Here is a 19523-nt window from a genome sequence, read left to right on the forward strand (position 1 = left end):
AGGCCTTGGCAGGGTCTTGATAGGCTGTGTGGACCACCTTACCCTTGTCCATAGCTCTGGAGACTGATCCGAAGAAGTCAGTCAGGTTCAGGAGACAAGATTGGCCCTTCACGAACCCAAACTGGGTGGGGTCCAGTGTTTGAAGGTTGCCAATGTCTTTGTTTATAAGTTCCGTGATAATACACTCCATGGCCTTGCAGATAAGGCTTGTCAGACTGATGGGACGGTAGATGTTCATCGTGTTACACTTCTGCAATCATTACACTTGGGTTATCCTGTCGTCAGGCGGTCCCGTAGTCGGCCAGAGTTCCAAAGTCTTGGTCCGGCGTCGGTTGCTGTCGCTTCTTCCCTGACGTCAGTGCGCCAGGGGTATAAAAGATGCATCCAATGCCATTTTCTTCAGTCTTTCTTGCCGCGCGGTGCCCGAAGCAAAAGCAGTTCGCAAGTGCCGGTCGGCCGACTCCTGAGATTTTCAAAGTCGAATTTCAGATCCAAAGTCTTCATTAAAGCTAAGTACCTCATTGGGGAAACTTTTTTCTTGCCTCAGACCGATGTCAGAAAAAGTTAATTGTATTTCTTGTGGGAAGCAAATACCTCATAAGGACTTCCACTCTTACTGTATTCCATGCCTAGGCCCTGATCACGACGTCACTAGTTGTCTGTTTTGTGCTAGATTTAACAAACGCACTATAAAACGACGTTTAGATTTTGCTTTGCACTACTTTGGCCGCAGATTCAATTATACTATGCCGTCGGATCAACCGGCCACCACAATTATGAAAAAACGCAAAGACAAGGATAAGGACAGGCATCCGAGGTCTAAAACCGACGACGAAGCCTCTTCTAGGCCAGTCGCCGGTTCTCAGTGAGGCGCTGTCGCAGCCCTTGACACCCGCTACCTCAGAGCCACAGGCCGCCTCCGACTCCCATGTGGAGACAGCTAGGCCTCTGGAAACTCAAGGTATTGGGCCTACGGAAAGTAACCCCTCAGATGGGTCCGGAGCCGCTGAGCAGGCATCGGCTTCTGAGGGTGTCTTCAGACCTTCACAGCTTACCTTTACAGCAACAGCCAAGACAAAAACACCATTAAAGACAAAGAAGCAAGTACAGCATTCTCCTGGACCATCCTCCATGCCTAAGAAACAGATGCTTAAAATGGCCGAAGACATCATTACACTAATCAGGGGTTCCCATCCCCCTCCTGAGAAAAGGCCTAGGCAGGATACAGACTATGATTCCTCTGATCAGGTTTCCACTTCCTTTGATTCCTCTTCAGACCAGGGATACTCTCTACCCCCTTATGAGGACTCTGATGCTAAAGAATCTATCCCTTCAGCCTCTCCTCCTGAGGATTATTCTTTTGGGGAAACCTTGCATACCATGAGGGAGCATTTCCAATGGGAAAGTCAGGAGTATTCAGAATCCAAGAAAAGGCTCAGGGACTTCCTTTTATTGCCTCAGCACAGGCCCCTAGCTATCCCGCCTGTGTTAGATATTGTGGATGATGTGTTCTCTGAATCCAGTTTATCTCCTGATTCTTTACCCCCTGCACCAGCCAAGCCGGATAGGTATTATAGAGTCCCTAACTCTAACAAGTTTCTTTATAAAAACCCTTCTGCTGATCCAGAAACTATTTCCCAGGGTCCCAAAGGGGTTAAGGCTTCTATTGCAAAAAATCCATTCCCTTCTGACAGAGATTCCAGAGCATTGGATAGATGGGGGAAGAAAGTTTACACTTCTGCAACTTTAGCAGTAAGGGCTTTAAATTGCCAGTTTCACATGCTTAAGTACCAACAATATGGCTCAGTTAAAACAGAAAATGCTTGCAAGCTCAGAAGCCCCTGACTATAAGGAAATGCAGGATTTATTGCATGCAGTTGAACAGGTGGGAAAACATACTCTGCAATGTGGTTTTGATTTTTTAGAGGCCTCTTGTAGAGCCGCAGTTACAGTTTCTGTGATTCGAAGACATGCTTGGTTAAAAGAACAGAGTTTACCTGATCATTTTAAGGCAAAATTATTGGATGCTCCTTTACAGCATGATACCTTGTTTGGTGTTAAGGCAGAAGAGGTGTTAAAGAAAATGGAGGATAAAGCTAAATCTATGCAAACAGTCAAAGACTTCTTACAGGTACAGCCACCTCGATTTAGCAGAAATTGGCCTACAAAGAATTGGTCCTTTCCAGTGTCAGACAGGCCACAGAGAGGCAGATCTCAACCCCAAGGCTCTAACAGACAAAGACAGTGGGGCACCTCAACCCCAAAAGGAGGTGAGGACAAGTCTCAACCTTACAGGAAAACGTCCCAATGACTTCTCTCTTCGTACGCCAAGCACTTCCCTTTTGGCAGCCCCCTTAGGGGGAAAACTAGCACTTTTTTCTCAAAATTGGCAAACAATCACCCAAGACAAATGGGTTCTGAATATTGTGTCTCAAGGTTACAGGTTCCACTTTCACACTTTACCAAGGCTAAAAGGAATGCCAAACCTGCCACAAAATCAATGGGCAGAGGCTCAAAAACAAATTTCAGCCCTCATGGAAATGAGAGCTATTCAAAAAGTACCACAACAAGGACAAGGATTTTACTCAAAACTCTTCCTGGTCCCCAGAAGGACAAAGCCTGGAGACCCATTCTAGACCTTTCAACTCTAAATACTTACCTGGATGTTCCGAAATTCAAAATGTTGACACTACAGCAGCTTCTTCCCATGCTGGGCAAGAAGGCTTGGCTTGTTACTCTGGACCTCAGAGGCATACCTGCATGTCCCTATCAGACAAAATTGCAGAAGATACCTCAGATTCAAAGCTGGTACAATGCACTACCAATTCTCTGCACTGCCCTTTGGCTTATCTACTGCGCCCAGGGTCTTTACAAAGTGCCTGGCACCAGTAATTGCATTTTGCAGACAAAAAGGAATTCAAATATGTCCATACCTGGACGACTGCCTCATTCAAGCAGAGACAAAAGACATTCTTCTAAAGCATCTGACGTTTGTAAAAAGGTTGCTAATTTCTCTAGGGTACACAGTAAACGAAAAGAAGTCAAAACTAGTGCCCTCACAGCAGATATTATTCCTGGGTGCCAGCTTAAGTACAATGGCCCAGATGACTTACCTCACGCCAGACAAACAAGGACAACTGACTCAATATTTTCAATTACTGGCAAAGAAGTCCCATCTCCCTGCAAGAAAAATACTGCAGGCCCTGGGATTCATGGCATCCTGCATACTACTAATACCATATGCCAGACTGCATATGAGGAAATTACAATGGTACCTAAAAAGTGTTTGGACTCAACACTCTCACAGTTTAGAAGCAGTAATTCCAATAATTCCCTGCCTACAACAGGAGTTTCGATGGTGGGCACAAGCGTGTCATCTCAACAAGGGTCAGCCTTTCACTCTACCCACAGCCAGGCAGACTCTAACAACAGATGCTTCGGATTACGCCTGGGGAGCACACATCGCAGGAGAATGTATTCTGGGCAGGTGGACCACAGACCATATGTATCTTCACATCAATCAAAAAGAGATGTTGGCTGTTCAAAATGCCCTAACAGCTTTCAAGGACTTTCTGCATCCAGGACAATTATTATTAAGGACAGACAACACCACATTAATGTGGTACATAAACAAACAAGGGGGCACTCATTCTTATCCCCTATGCAGGCAAGCCATGACCTTGTGGAACACAGCTCTAACCTATCAAGTTCATCTGCAAGCACAATTCTTGCCAGGAAGGAAAAATACTCTGGCAGAAGATCTAAGCAGAAATATCATGGACCCTCACAAATGGAAATTGAATCCACAAGTCTTCAGCATGGTAACGCAAAAATGGGGATGACCACTGAATTGCCAACCACAAAAATTCTGCACAAGGACTTACCACACACAAGCATGGAAAGTGGATGCCCTCTCGTTCAGCTGGAAAAACCTAAAAGTTTATGCCTTCCCACCACTGCCTCTCCTTTCAAAGGTACTCCTAAAAGCCAGACAAGAAAAAACACAGATGATCCTGATTGCTCCAGACTGGCCACGCCAGCACTGGTACCCAATTTTAAAGAACTTAGCTCAAGGCCCACCATGGATTTTGCCTCAAATTTGACACCTTCTGACTCAACAAAACAATCAGATCCTGCACGGTCAGCTCAAAACACTAAACCTGGCTGCATGGCAGATCCATTAGTCAGGCAGGCAACACCTCTCTCTAAAGTTGCTATGGATGTCATTCTGGAGGCCAGGAGGCCTATCGCCAGGAAATCTTACTCAGAAAAATGGAAGAGATTCTGCGCCTGGAACCAGGCTCAAAGCCTTGACCCTCTTGTCCCAAACATTCCTCAGATTTTACAATACTTAACTGAGATGCTGGACAAAGGCCTATCCTTCTCATCAATTAAGATCCACGCCTCTGCCATTTCAGCACATTACAACACGTATCCTCCTTTATTCTCTCATCCCTTGCTAAAGCAGTACCTCAGAGGGGCTAAAAACATAAGACCGCCCTGGAGAGCACCAACACCAACTTGGGACCTCAATTTCGTTTTGGAAAAACTGACCCTACCACCTTTTGAGCCAGCCAATACAGCCGAACTAAAATTTTTATCATGGAAAACAGCTCTGCTCCTGGCAGTAACTTCAGCACGAAGAGTCTCAGAGCTACAGGCATTAATGGCAGTGGAACCTTTTACAATTTTTCATCGGGACAGGGTCTCTTTAAGGACAAACCCCACCTTCATGCCAAAGGTGGTATCTAGTGTGGCTCTTAACCAAACCATCCATTTGCCAACTTTTTATCCAAACCCTCAGAATAAAGGGGAGAAACTTCTGCACTCCTTGGACATACATAGGCAGCTACGCTTCTATTTGGACAAAACAAAAGCTTTCAGAAAAACTGAGCAACTGTTTGTGGCATATGCTGCAGGATCACAGGGCAAGGCTATCTTGAAGCAAACTATCTCCAAATGGATAGGACACTGTATTCGTTACTGCTACACACAGCATGGAAAAACAGTCCCTAATAACATTAGGCCACATTCTACCAGAGCAGCAGACACTTCAACAGCCTTTCTCAGAGGAGTACCAACCAAGGAAATTTTGGAGGTGGCAATTTGGAGTTCAGTGCACACCTTTACCACTTGCCTCTTTACTCTAAATCCAGAGCAGGATTTGCCACTGCAGTTCTGCAGGGCCTCATAGCCAATCCTAATTCTTTATAGTCCAGCCACCCAACCTTAGCTTTGGGATTCTACCCTAGTGTAATGACTGCAGCAGTGTAACACGATGAACATAGTACAGGTTTGTACCTACCATTTGGTTGGGGGGGTTGGAAGGGTGGCCTCATGGTTAAGGTGTTTGCCTTACAAACACAAGATGCAGGGTTTGAGTCTCACAAGGGATAATTGGCTAAGCTTACAATGGCTCGCAAGGGCAGTTAGCCTAGTACTAACCTATGAACCTATAAATATAGATGTTCGAGTGTTCACACTGCTGCAGTCCAGGTTACCCTCCCTCCATTCCCCTCTTTCCTAGCTGGGCTTATCTATACCTGTCTATACTATGCAACCTTTGTGGTGTATTTGCTTGTATCTGAAGGTATTGGTTTTATTTTATATATATATATTTTATTAGCAATATGTATTGCCTACCTACTTGGGGGCACCTGACATCTGGGGCAAGAAAAACTGAAGAAAATGGCGTTGGATGCATCTTTTATACCCCTGGCGCACTGACGTCAGGGAAGAAGCGACAGCAACCGACGCCGGACCAAGACTTTGGAACTCTGGCCGACTACGGGACCACCTGATGTCAGGATAACCCAAGTGTAATGACTGCAGCAGTGTGAACACTCGAACATCTACATTTATGGTAGGTACAAAACCATGCTTTTCTGGGATACAAGGTGGATCCCCTTTTGTGGAGTGGGATAACTGCAGCTGTGCTGCACTCGGTGGGCACGAAACCTGAGGTGAGGCTATGATTAAACATGACACTTAGGTGAGGTGCCAGTTCATATTGTAGTTCATGTAGTACACAGCCCGGGATGTCATCTGGTCCCATGGATGCTGTATTCTTATCTTTGGAGAGTGCGTTTTTTTCTTGTGTAGCCGTTATTACCAGAATTTGGCAATCTTCCGGTATTGAGATGGGCCATTTAGGGGGGTGAGAGGGGGGTGAAGTTGGCACTAAATCTTTCTGCCAGGATATTGGCAATATCCTTGGGATCAGTATATTTAATGCCATTCTGTTTTAGCTCTGAGCAGATCTGAGCATTGCCATTTAGATTCTTGACATAGTTATAGAATGCTTTGTGGTTGTCTTTGGAATCTTTGGCAATTTTATTTTCATAACTAGCTTTGGAAGATTTTTATGAAGGATCTCAAGTTTCTTACTGAGGCTGGTAAGGGTGTTTTTTGCATCCTGGGATTTTCCTCTTTTCTGCAACAGTTTCTTCCTTTTGTTGTAAAGTTTGTTTATGACAGGGGACCACCAGATTGGCTTCATTTTTTTGGATGAGAGCATCTTGGTTCTATTTGGGATGGCACGATGCAAGCATGAGTGGATGTGCTCGTACAGTGCCTTAATGTAGGATTCAGCAGTTGAACTTTCAGTTCCTGTCTGCATGGGTATCATGAAGTTTGTAACTTCTGACTTGAGTAGCATGAAGTTGGATTTGGAGAAGTTTTTTATGGAGGTTTCCTTACTTGGGGGGTGGGGGTGGGATGTGGATGTTAAGGGTGATTAGCTTATGGTCAGACCTGACTAATGAGGGGGTGATCATAGGTGTGGAGCAGCGATTCCCCATGTTGGTAATGACCAGGTCTAGGATATTGGAGCCCCTGGTGGGACCATGGATTAGTTGATCCAGGGTGTTGGAATTTATGAATTCCAAGAACTGTTGGGCAAAGGTGTTGGTACATGAGGAGTTTTCCCAGTTAATGGCAGGATAGTTAAAATCACCCAGTATTAGGGTGTTTGGTTCTATCTTAATATTTTCCATTATGTTTAGAAAGGTGTAGTGAGAATCATGGGGTATGGTGGGGGATCTGTAGCAAGCTACAATTTGGATTGCAGTCTTTCCTAGTGTTAGTTGCACCTGGAGAATTTCAGATGCATTGTTTTGGGCAATTAGCCTAGTGGTGTGAATATCCTTGGTGAATATTGACACTCCTCCACCTTTAGTGTTTCGGTCCTGATTTGGTGGCCGAAAAGTGTGGTAAGAGTTGTAGCCCGGTATTGCAGGGGTGCACGCTGGAGCCTTGAACCAGGTCTCAGTTACTGCACGGATATCGATGTTCTCTGTTTTTAGGAGTGCCTCGAGAGAGTGCATTTTGAGGTTTAGTCTTCTAGCATTGAGTAGCATTACCTTCAGATTTTGCATGCTTGTACCTGTTACGGCAGTGGCTTTGACCTTTGCCTAAAAAAGGCACTATAGGGGTGGCAAGAGCTTTAGCTAGTAACCTGAATCCCAGGGGCGACAGGTGCAGACCATCTCTGGCAAAGCATCGTGGTCTGTCGATCATGTAGTCCCAGGCAGATAGATATTGGATCCTTTTTGACTGACACCAGAAGCTTAGCCAATTGTTGAAGTCAGTCATTTTGTCCTTATATTGTGGTATCATTCTGGGCGAAGGCAGGATGCTACTCAAGGCTAGGGTCATACCTGCCTGGGCCACATGATCCGAGAGCTCTTCCATGTCTCTCTTCATGTAGTTTAGGGAGGTACGTCTCAAGTCATTCTCTCCAACATGGACAATGACAGTCATATTTGCACTTGTTGTGGAGTGACTTGAGTGCATGCATTATGTGGCAGATCCTGGCACCCGACAGGCAGCTGACTGTAATTTTCTCCTTGTTCAACCTGGTGAGTGGGACATCAGTGTGCCGGACTATAGAGTCACCTATGACTAAAGTGTTAGGTACTTTGTCTTGCCTTAGGGGCTGTTGCTGTGTTGCACACTGGTGTTGTGAACTATGTGACACTTTGGTTGTGATTGGTGTTTGTTTGCGTTTCAGCTTCAGAGGTCCTTGTTGCTTGGGCAGGTTACAGTTAAGGGCCTCTGCATATGTGGATTTAGTGTTGCTATATGTGGGTGTTGGTGGTGTGGGTTTAGAAGGGCTATGTGTTGCTTGAGGTGTAGTGTGGGTGTTAACCTTCTCCTCTTGACTGTCTAGCACAGTCTTGGGTGGAGAGAGCTTTGCTTCCATTTTGGCTATGTAAGTGCATCTCTCACAGGTTGTAGTGTTGGGTGGTAGGGAGAGAGGGTTGTCTGTGTACATGAGGTAATTACTGCATTGCCCCAGTATGCCCAGATTCACCAGGTGGACAGGAGAAATCACCGGAAGCTGACCCTTGGACATGCCTGGTTTGGTGCTTTTTTTTTTTTTTTTTGTAAAGTACAGGAGCTGTTTTCCCTTACCTTAGCAAGGTATTTTGCAATTATAGGCCGTTTAGTGCCTACTATTAATTTCTCCTTATTAACAAGGAGAGTTGAGTGCTTGTAACAGTTTAAGGCTTCCTAGTGCTTTCCAGCAGGTATTAGAGCAAGTGCTAGTCACAGGGATGCTTAAAGGTAAGATGAAAAAAAATGCACACTGCAGTGTGCACTAGAGAAGTTAGATGTGAAAGTAGGTAACTTAAGTTTTACCTGTTTAAAAAGTTAAGGTTTAGTGGAGAATTACTATTTTTAAAACAGCAAGATGGATTGAAAGGGGTGGTCACTTTTGTATTCTGGTACTATGGAATGCAGTAGGATAGCCAATAAATTTAAATAGTTGAAGGGGAGGGATTTCAAAAATGTTTATTTTGTGATTACTCACACAAGCCAGTGAAAGTAGAGAGGAAATGAGATATATGGTCAGATTAACATAAGAGGCAGGCAATTAGAAAGACAATGGTATTTAACAAGACAACTGTAACTGGGTGGGAGGGCGGAAAAAAATTCTGCCTGACTCAGAAGAGACAGAGCTGTGGTCTCTCTTGAAGTTTTAATATGCTGTTAAAGCAGAATGCAGATAAAACACAAGGTAAAGAAAACAAACCACAGTATTCAAAATATAAAAAGGCAATAAAGTAATACAAAATACAAAAAATAAAAGCAAAGTAACCTTTCCTTCACAGCAAAGTGTAGCAGAGTCTGTGATTTCTCCTGTCCACCTGGTGAGTCTGGGCATCTTCTAGATGTTCAGACAACTACATTTTTACCTAGATAAAACAAAACCTTTCCGAAAAACAGCCCAGCTGTTTGTTTCCTTTTCAAATGTTAGAATGGGAAGGCCATTGTCCAAATTCACTTGGCTAAATAGATTATAGATTGCATATCTCATGTGTATTCTTCCAAAGGTGTTACAGTACCTTAGCATGTCACCGCTCACTGTACTAGATCAATGTCTACATCTCAAGCCTTCTGGTCCAGAGTTTCAATTGAGGACATTAGTGCAGCTACTACTTGGTCGAACTCTCATACCTGTGTTGCACATTACAGACTGGGTATTGTCTCTAGAAATAGAGCTGCTTTTGGTTCTGCAGTGCTCTGGAATGTCCTTCCATGTGGCCCATCCAAGGTTATTGTCACTAGGGACTCTGTCCCAGAGGTTGAGGAATGAATGAAAATAACATTAGATAAAGAAGTTATGTACTCACCATAACATTACATCTGTGTTTACCATTTTCATTCTTCCTCAACCTTCCATCCCTCCTTCCCCCTGTCCATAACTGTGAATGAACTGATGGCTATGTCTATAGGAATTCAGTCCCTGTTTGAGTTCCTGAACTTTTTCCTATCTGTTTCGGATCTGTATATAGAGATAGAGTATACTATTTCTATGTTGGCAGCAAACTTGATCTGAGGTAATTTGGGGGAATGAGGCATTATGGGTAAGGGAAGAGCTCGAGAATTGGATCCCAGGCCTATAGAAAACAGCAGAGTCTGATCCAAGGTTTGGATCCGAACCCACAGGTTAAGGAAGAATGAAAATGGACAGCACAGATGGAACATTATGGTGAGTTCAGAAGTTCATTTTTTTCAGTCAGCTAAGGTCAGGCTTAACTAATGATTTGGGCATGTGGAAATTGCCATGAAGCTTTGAAAGCTGGCTTAGTATTATATTCTTAGCAGGGTAAAACTCGTATAGCTAAGGCTTCTGCAGCAGTGATCATCCAGACATCTACTATTATGGTAAGTTCGCTTATACAACTGTACTTTCCTTGGCTCTAGCTTACATGGTTCTGACATTTTGTCTCTAAACCTGGCTTCATAAGTTAACTTTGTTATGCGCAGTCGGACACCTTAGCTGTTAGAATGCACATTTTCTCTAGGTAAGTCTCAAATTGTTGACCTTTTTGGGAAGGTGTTTTGTATTGGCCTGTGATTTATCTTCTTGGGTGATGCTATAGCAACCAAACAGTAAGAAAAAAACTTCCATTTGTCATCCATGTATATTCATTACTCAGCCCCTTACAGTTTGAGTCACTTTAGGAGAAACTGTAGTAGTTGTCTATTTGCCCTCAAAATATCTTGGTATTGTTTTTTCAGTTTCAGCTTCTCATTGTACAGTATGATCACTGGGACATGGCACTCGTAGGTTAGTTTAGTGTTTTGCTAAAAATCCTCAAGTTTACATTTTCACTTATTGCCACATGTGAAGACAATTATGTTTCTGTGGCTTTTGTTGCTGCTGCCACTAGTGGGCATTTTTGGTACCCTAGAATATATCATCATTCAGATGCGTTCTTGTAGTTCTGTTCAGAATACACTCTTTTCTGGGATTCCTCACTTGGTGATTCACCCAAGAGTACTTAGTTTATGACGGTCTTAGAGGTGACTATTTTGGAACTCAGTGCTAAATGAAAGTTATATGCTTAGTGTAATGACAAAGCTACATTGGCAGTTTCAACTCCAGGACTGTCCTCCCTCAAAATTGGGCCTGGAGGAGACTTATTTTTTGCTTTCCTTTCTCTGCCTTCATGTAATTCAAAGATCTGGTGATAGGACATTCAGAGGCATTGCTGGCATCTTATGGAGCACAGTGTCGCTGTCTGCTCTTGTACCCTCTCATAATCACTGTGAAGGTGGAAAAAAGGAAGGACCCTTCAATCTGGTGCTTATCAACAGGAGATGAGTGCTAGGTCATAACACCAGTCTCCCTCACGCTTTATACATGAGTGAAGAAGACAAAAAACAGGTCAACATTAGTGGGCCTAGTCATCTACACGAGAGCCAACACACAGAGAAAAAAAAAAAGGGAGCTACCAACTGTGCCCCTAACACATTTTGACCATATTGGATGCAAACCTCACCCCAGCCTAGCTGTACTACTGAGGCCCTTAATCACTGTACATTGAGTGAGGGGTTTATTTAGCTTGGGAAAGTTTTATTAGCTGGGATTACTTAGTTGCTGCCAGCCTTAGTCCTAGAGGTCACTGAAGTAAAACTGCTAACATGAATTACTTGATTTGCTAGTTTCCATATCTTTTGATGAAGTCAGGTTCGTCTGTTAATTGGCCTACTCCTTGTTTCATCATTTCATACTACAATTGTATTTCTCTCTCGTTAGGGAATCATGCAGTTTACCAAACAAGTCTTTGGTTCTGGGCTTCATCTTTCTAACTCTGACATCTGTAGTCTCTCTAGGAACATGGAATTTTGTAAACAACATATGTCTTATAAATGATTGGCAATTACTGATGTTTTTTTCTTTAGCACTGAAATTTTGTCTGCCTTTATTATAAAAAAAAAGTAAAAAAAAAAAAAAAAAAAAAAACAGTTAAATGTATTCCCCTGCCGCATGTAGAAATATAGCACTCTGGGCTTCAATGTTTCAGCTTTCACCTGCACTGAGGAATAATTGTCATATTTTGATCATTAGTTTCCAGTGAAGTTTCTTGCCGCACAGGAATTCAGGAAAGCATTTAAGCCATATTTCTGCTGGGAATTGTACCTCTATAGTTCCAAACACATTAATTAGCAGCAGATATATTTCTTCAGTTTTAGCAAATGTGCCATTCAATTTTTGAGGTCTAAATGACACCCAGAAACAGTGATGGTCTGAACTTTGTGAGGTATATTTTCCAACTGATCTCTGTATGGTCAAGGTTGCACCATGTGATATGCCAGTCACTGTAGCTAGCTCATTTGCACTAAAGCTGCGTACCCATGTATAATCACATTCTCAGAGATGTTATAGAAAGCATTTGTTGAATACGATAATTAGGCTGTTGTAGTTTCAAATTAGAAGATCTAACAGTGGCGTGAGGTAATGTCAGATTTCTAGAGTGAAGGTCAGTTAATGCCTAGGGTACATAACCATGACGAGCATATTGTCTCATGCTAAGGGTGTGTACCCACTTCTGGAAGAAACAAGTAAGTATCTGACAAAAGGTACTGGAAACCTAGTAGTCGCATTGTCATTTTCTCTTTTGAAGCTGTACAAGTGATAAGTACCTAACACAACTGTACATGTCCTTCCATTTAAGTGTTGTAGTATTCATAACATTAGAGATCCCCTGCCAAGGGTGGCCTGAGGTCCGGCCAGTGTACCAAAGCCTTTAGGTTGTGTTAAGTAAGGTACAATGTACGTCACTTGTATGCTCCTTGTGTGGTATAGGGCATAAAGGTAAAATCTGAACGTACTATCCTCAGAACTTCTTTGCTGCTAGTCCAAATGCCGTCATTTGATTGTTGGTCTGAACTCCTGTTCCATTGCTGGTTCACCTAGCCGTTACAGATAAGTGCCCTGTTGGGGTTCTTATTTATTTTTATTTGTGGGGTTTCATGTCATCCAAGAAGGGTAAATGCCATTCTGGGAAACACTCCTCATAAAGATTGCCACAGCCAGTGGTTCTTTTGCATAGGTGCCTGCCATGACCATACGTTCTGTTCCATTTGTCAGACTTTTGTACCAAAAACCCTTCATAGTAGACTGTCTTCTTTGGCAGTCTTTCTTGAAAGTCAGCATTTTAAGCTTCTTGCAAAAGACATGATGAAGGGTACTTCTTGCTCCAAGGGACAGACATCAGTGAAGAAGGCCAAAAAACATAGGCCAGAATCTTCCACTGTTCAACCTCTGACGGACGTCTCACCAGAGGTGAGTGAATGCCCAGAGGTTCTCCCAGCTGTGTAGCTGGATTCCTCTGCTGCAACAGGATTGGAGGTTGGCAGGGATCCAACTTTTAGGACGTCAGAAGAGGTTTTGCAGATGTCCACTTCAGATGTTTAGAGTGGAACCATGGCTGATTATCTCCAAGGGACCTAGGGGTGTTCCTCGAATTTTAGTCAGAGAAGACATCCCTACTACCATCATTGAATGCTGTCCTGGGTCAGTGCCTTCCAAATTTTATAAGGCTGATGTCCCACTGAAGAAAAAACAAAAGACTAAACCTATCCTGCTCCTAAGGATCCACGGAGTGAATGGCAGGCCTTCACCCAGAGTTTGTTTAGTGCTTTGATGGCATTGATACCTCCTCAGGGAGTTTCTGTTCCAGGCCCCCCTTTGGTCCTCTACTCCCCTAAAAAGACCCAGGGAACAGAATTCCTCTGAGAAGCTGGATTCGGATGAGGAATCCCTTGCTCACTCTTCTCCGATTCCCTCTCCTTTGTACTGTGAATCGGAGGAAATCAATCTACCAGTCCTGATGCTCGCTTTGAAGAGATTTCTTTTGGGGACACAATCTCCAGGATAATGGAGATTTTTAAATGGGATTGTGCTCAGGTTTCTGAGGTGCATAAAAACCTACTGTAAGTTGCTGCAGATGGAGTCTCCTAAACATTCTGCTGTTCCTCCTGTTTTGGCTGCCTTGTTGGATGCATTTTCAAATTATTCTAGGACTCCAGACTCCCAGCCCCCTGCTCCTAAGAAACCCGATAGATTCTATAGGCTGCCTGAGGACTGTGAATTTCTGTACAGGTGTCCTTCTCCTGACCCCTTAGTAGTATCTGTAGCTTCTAACAAGCTCTCTCTCAATTACTTCCTTCTCCAAAGTTACTACCCTCTGATAAAGATAGCAGGACCATGGAAAAACTAGGCAAGAAGATTTACACCTCTGTTACTTTATCAGACCCATATGTCTAGGTGTGTGTTGGTTCTTCTATCCCAGGCTTGTCTGATTATTTCTGGTTTTTTGGACTCTGAGGGTAAAACTTCTGCTCTTTCCATGTTAGGGACTTCCTCCCTGGTGGCTCGTCATTCTATCAAGTGTAGTTATGTTGCAGTAGATGCTTCCTCTATGGCTGTTGCTTTTGGTTCTGTGATGAGGAGGTATTCTTGACTTTGGCTTCAACCTTTGCCTGATGATAATAGGGCTAAGTTGATTGATGCCCCTCTTGATAAACACTTGTTTGGAAAAGCTGCTACTGTTATGTTTAAGTCCCTTCAGGATAAGGGTAAAGCTTTATAGGAACTTAAACATGTTTGTTTCTCCTGTGCCTAATTTTCAGAGAAATTACCCCAAGTAAGCCAGCTTTTGTTTGCAGGCAATCTCACCCTCCTCATAAGGGTATGAAGGCTGGCAAGTGGGCTAATCCTGCTAAGGCTACTCAGACTTCTGTGCATCAGAAGTCTCGCTCTTCATATAAATTAGGTGCTGTCTGACTATCCTATTCTTCCTAGCCACTTTCCTCTTCACCTTTCTCTCTCTCCCTGTTTTGCTACAAATTATTCGGGATTCATGGGTCCTGTCCATTATTCGCCAGGGATATTTCATTGTTTGGAAATCCCTTCCCCCTTTTTGGGTGTTCCTCACCCCACTCAGGAACAACTCTCCCCCTTTCCAGAGGTGCTATCGGACCTTTTGACTCAGGATGCTATTTAAGAGGTACCTGTGTCTTAAAGGAGGAGGGGGGTTTACTCCAGGATATTTCTAGTTCCCAGGAAATAGGGTACTCTGAGACCAGTTCTAGACCTCTCTCATCTAAACACCTTTCTGCAGGTGCTCTCCTTTTGAATGTTATCCCTTCAGACCTTTTCCTCTTCTGCTTCCTCAGGCTTGTATGGTGCCTCTGGATCTCAGGGATGTCATCTCCATATCTTGATCCATCCCCTTTTCAGGAAATTTTTATGTTTCTCTGCTTCCTGGCATCTTCATTTCTCTGCTTTGCCCTTTGGCCTTTCTACTACCCCAAGGTATTTACGAAATGCCTCGCTCCTGTGATTACTTTTTGCAGGATTCAGGGGATCCAAATATTTCCTTACTTGGATGACCTCCTGTTTCAGGCATCTTCAACAGAGATCCTGGTGCGAAACCTTCACTTTGCCATTTTCATTCTGCAAAGCCTGGGGTTTACAATAAACTTCAAAAAGTCTTTTTTGACTCCATGATACCATGTTTTTCTGGAGTACAGGATCCAGATGGTGCCTATGCTGGTATCCCTGCCTCCTCCCAAGACCGTGGCACTCATTTCTTTCTTTCAAAGTCTTCTTCCTCTGGCCTCTATTGCAGCCAGGGAGTTTCTGCGAGCTCTGGGATTCATGGCATCACCCATCCCTATGCTCCCTCTAGCCGAACTCCACATGAGAACGTTTAATGGTTTCTGAAGTTGGTTTGGCTTCAACATGTGCATTCCCTAAACTTTGGAGTTCCTCGTCTGCCTTGTCTCAAGAAAGAACTTCACTGGTGGATCCAGCAGTTGTGCCTGAATCCAGGGCTCTTCTTTCATCCCCCTATTTCTTCTCAGGAGCTGTTCAGACTTTTCAGACGTGGGATGGGGGGAGCAGCTTTTGGCTCCCTTAAACTGCAGGGGCCGTGGTCGCCTCTTTAACAGAAAGAGCACATCAATATCAAAGAGATGAGAGCTCTCCTGTTGGCTATTCAAGACTTTTCATCCCCTTTTTTCCCCAGGACCTGTCAAGGTATTTACAGGCAATAACGCAGTGATGTGGTATGTAAACAAAGGGTGGGGGAAGATCTTACCTTATTTGCTGGTTGACACTTTTAGTATGGGATCTTGCTGTCCAGTATCAAGTGACACTTCAGGCAGTTTACAGTCCCTCAGGTCTAAATATTGTGGCAGACCGTCTAAGCAGGCGCTTAACTCAGTCCAACGAATGGATGTTTCACAGGGATGTGTTTCTGGTCATTGTCCACCAGTGGGGTACTCCTCAAATATCTCTCTCCATCTCCCATCTGAACAGACAGCTTCCTCCATTTTGTGCCAGAATCCCGGGTCCTCTGGTTTGGAAGGTGGGCACACTATCTTTTTCTTGGAAGGGGATTTTTTTATGCCTTTCCTGCCCTTCCGCTTATTACAAAAGTCCTGTTCAAAATTCAACAGGATGCTCCCATACTCTTGTTGGTGACTTCCTTTTGGCCGAGAAAACATTGGTTCCTCTTCTGCGTTTAGCCAAAGGCAGTCATCACAAGTTACCTCACAATATGGACCTACTCACACAAGATAAGGGATCTTTCATCCATCCCCACTTGTCCACTCTTCAGCTGACACTGTGGGTGATAGGATTTTAATTCCGCATGGACACCTTTTTCTGATGACATGCTTAGGGTCCTGCAGGAGTCCAGGAAACCCAATTTTAGGAAATCCTACTTGTCCAAATGGCAGAGGATTTCTGTCTCGTGTATTTCGTAACCCTGGATCCACTTTCTGTGGTTCTGTGTTATCTGTGTGAATTGCTCAATGATGGATTGGCTTATTCTTCTTTTATGGCCCACATATCAGCTATTGCTGCGTGTCTGACTTTATCTCCTCATTTAGCTTCTAAAATTGAGGCTAAACTATTTCTTAAATGTGTCCTTCATATTAGGCCTCCCAGGAAACCTGTTTCTCCTCCCTGGGATCTTAATTTTGTTTTGGAAATTGACTCTAGCTCCTTTTTGAGTCTGCATCTTCAGCTTCATTGCAACATTGCTCTTGGAAGAATGTACTTCTGTTAGCCCTTACGTCTGCCAGATGGATGTCTGAGCTTCAAGCCCTTGTGGCTTTTCCTCCTTTTTTGGTGTTTCATAAGGACAGGGTGTCCTTGCATACTAATCCTCCTTTTATGCCTAAGGTGGTAAATGAGTTGTCCCTTAATCAGTCTATTCATTTGCCCACTTTTTGTTTCCTTCTCCGCAGTCCTCCAGTGAAAAGGTGCTGCCCACGTTGGATGTGCATAGAGAACTCAGATTTTATTTGGATAAGACTATTAGGAAATCTGATAAGCTTTTTGTTTCCTTTCATCCTGGGTCCTTAGGATTAACTGTATCCAAGCAAAGTACTTCTTGTTTCTTTTTGTTATTCTGTTCATGGTAAGAGCCTTCATTATTTTGTTAAGGCTCATTGTACTAGGACTGTAGCTTCTTCTGGTGTTTATTTTCAACGGTTTGGATACTAACGCTATTCTTAAGGCAGCTACCTGGACTTCTGTGCGTTCATTTACCAAAAACTACAAGTTGGATGGAATCCTCAGAGCTAGAGCTGGTTTTGGTAGGGCCATCCTTCATGGCTTTCTAGAGGGCTATGCTGGTTTTTCCTCCTCTCATGTTTCTTTCTGAGCTTTGTCACTCTCCCTAATGTTATGTATACTGCAACAGTGAAATGGAAGGACATAGTACAGTTGTGTAAAATCTTACCATAACAGTAGACATCCTTCTCTTCACTGTTGCAGTATTCACTCCCTCCCTCCTCTGGCCCATTTGCCTTCTGGATGTAGTGGTTACCTTTTTCTTTTCCTTGGACTGGCATTCCTACTGGGACTGTCAGTTCTGAGGATGGTACTTCCAGATGTTACCTTTATATGCCCTACGCTATGCAAGGAGCATAAGTGTGACATACGGTGTACCTTAAAGCAACTTAAAGGCTTTGGTATACCGGCCAAACATCGGGCTCCCCTTGACAAGGGATCTATAATGTTATGAGTACTGCAACAGTGAAGAGAAGGACATCTATCATTATAGTAAGATTTTATACAACTATACTTTCCCCAACGAGCACTTGCTAGTTAAATATGTGTTGTTTGCATTTTTGGCAGTTCTGTGTTTAACGTATAGTAACTCAGACTGAGATATGTGGTGTCCCTCATTCTTAAATCATTTTTAAGATGTGTTCCTTTCTTGGTTGTTAAAGTTTTCCCATTGGTTTCTACATGCACTTCAGTGTGTTTTCAATTTTCAGGGAGCTGCAGAACATTCCAGATGCTGTTCCTGAAGGAGGAGTTGAACCACCATCTCTTGATAATGCTTGGGCAGAAGCAACCAGAAAAAAAGCTGCCTTGAAGCTGGAGAAACTTGATACAGACCTGAAGAACTATAAGGGAAACTCCATCAAAGAGAGTATTAGGTGAGCACATGCTTGTCCTGAAGTGAGCATCTCTATCCAGAAGCAGTGTTTGCATTAGTTGTAATTCACAGTGCAGTTTTTGATGGTTGCAGGATGTATTTTATTTTATCAGTTTGAGTGTGCTGGTCCATATACCCTTTTCAGCGGCAACTCAAGCTCGGTGCAGAGCAGGAAATTACAGCAGTACTGAGAATAGCCTTGTTTAAAGAGGTGATGTCTTGCCTGGGGCACAAGCATCCTGTTTTTTTTGATAGCGTGATGGGCGTTTCGGGATTTGGGTAGAGAGAATAGGCTTGATTCATTAACACTTGCTTTCTGATCCTTGGGAAAGGAGGGCAGTTTGATCGTTTGCAGTTGGCAATTCCTGTCACGAGGCTAGACAATAATCTGAGCAAGAGTCAGGCAATCTTGCATTGCTAGAGTGGTACATATGTAGGGCTGCATAAAGCTGTTCTGGGGGTGGGGGGTGTGTGGGAATGTGTGTACCTCTCCCATGACCAAGCACCGTCACGTGTTAGTGAGATGCCTATTTGGAGGGGTGGGGATAGGCCACTCAGAAGGACTTGCAGGTCTAGCCTTTCCTCTACTGTTTGACTCTCTATCCCAGGAGGAATGGGTGATCTGATTTAGGCTGGTGGCCTTTTAGGTCTCATGTCTAGTCAGGGCATACTTGGCTTTTAACCTTATAGAATAAATGGTCTGATTTGAGTGCAGGCAGAGGAGCTCTTGGAGTGTCCTGTGGAGGATGACAGGATGAGAACTTACATTTTTACAAAAAGAACATACTGTAGCAAAAAATAAATATAAGGCTTGTAAGAAAAGTCAAACAACAAAGTGGCATCAGAAATACTTGGTGTAGGGTCTAAGCCTCTTTTGTAACATCAGCAGAATGTTTTGGGAGGGAGAGGTATATTTTGCACAGTATACCTCTGCTATGGAACAGACTCCTCATCCACATAAGGCAAAGTTCATCCTTGTCCACTTTCAAGTGTCGTTAAGATATATGGATGGGAAACAAAATGTTATCCTATGATTGTCCCCTGTAATACTGAGGGATAGATGCAGCTCCTAAATGCTTTATCCCATTCATAGGTCCCCTGAAATTATCTATAGTATAATCTGAGTTATTCTCATTGTGGATAATATATAAATCTGATGTCAGTTTTCATTCTCAATTCAACTTTTGGGTTCAGATCCAACTCTGCCGTTATTGTAGCTCGTGGCCACCAAAAAGCTCTCCAGTCCCTCTCTTACTCATAATG

The 19523-nt window shown here is 43.5% G+C and overlaps 1 protein-coding gene across 3 annotated transcripts in view; it reads left to right on the forward strand.

Moving 5' to 3' along the window:
- GPS1 (G protein pathway suppressor 1) overlaps positions 1–19523 on the forward strand; it is a 2619406-nt gene that overhangs the window by 590647 nt on the left and 2009236 nt on the right. For all 3 annotated transcript variants that reach the window (XM_044068228.1, XM_044068227.1, XM_044068226.1), the window contains exon 4: positions 18097–18261. In XM_044068228.1, the coding sequence (XP_043924163.1) occupies positions 18097–18261 (165 nt within the window). The remainder of the gene's footprint in view (positions 1–18096; positions 18262–19523) is intronic.

Source organism: Protopterus annectens, chromosome 4.part0 (assembly GCF_019279795.1).
Source record: "Protopterus annectens isolate FY-2018-M chromosome 4.part0, PAN1.0, whole genome shotgun sequence".
Taxonomy (NCBI): Eukaryota; Metazoa; Chordata; order Ceratodontiformes; family Protopteridae; genus Protopterus; species Protopterus annectens.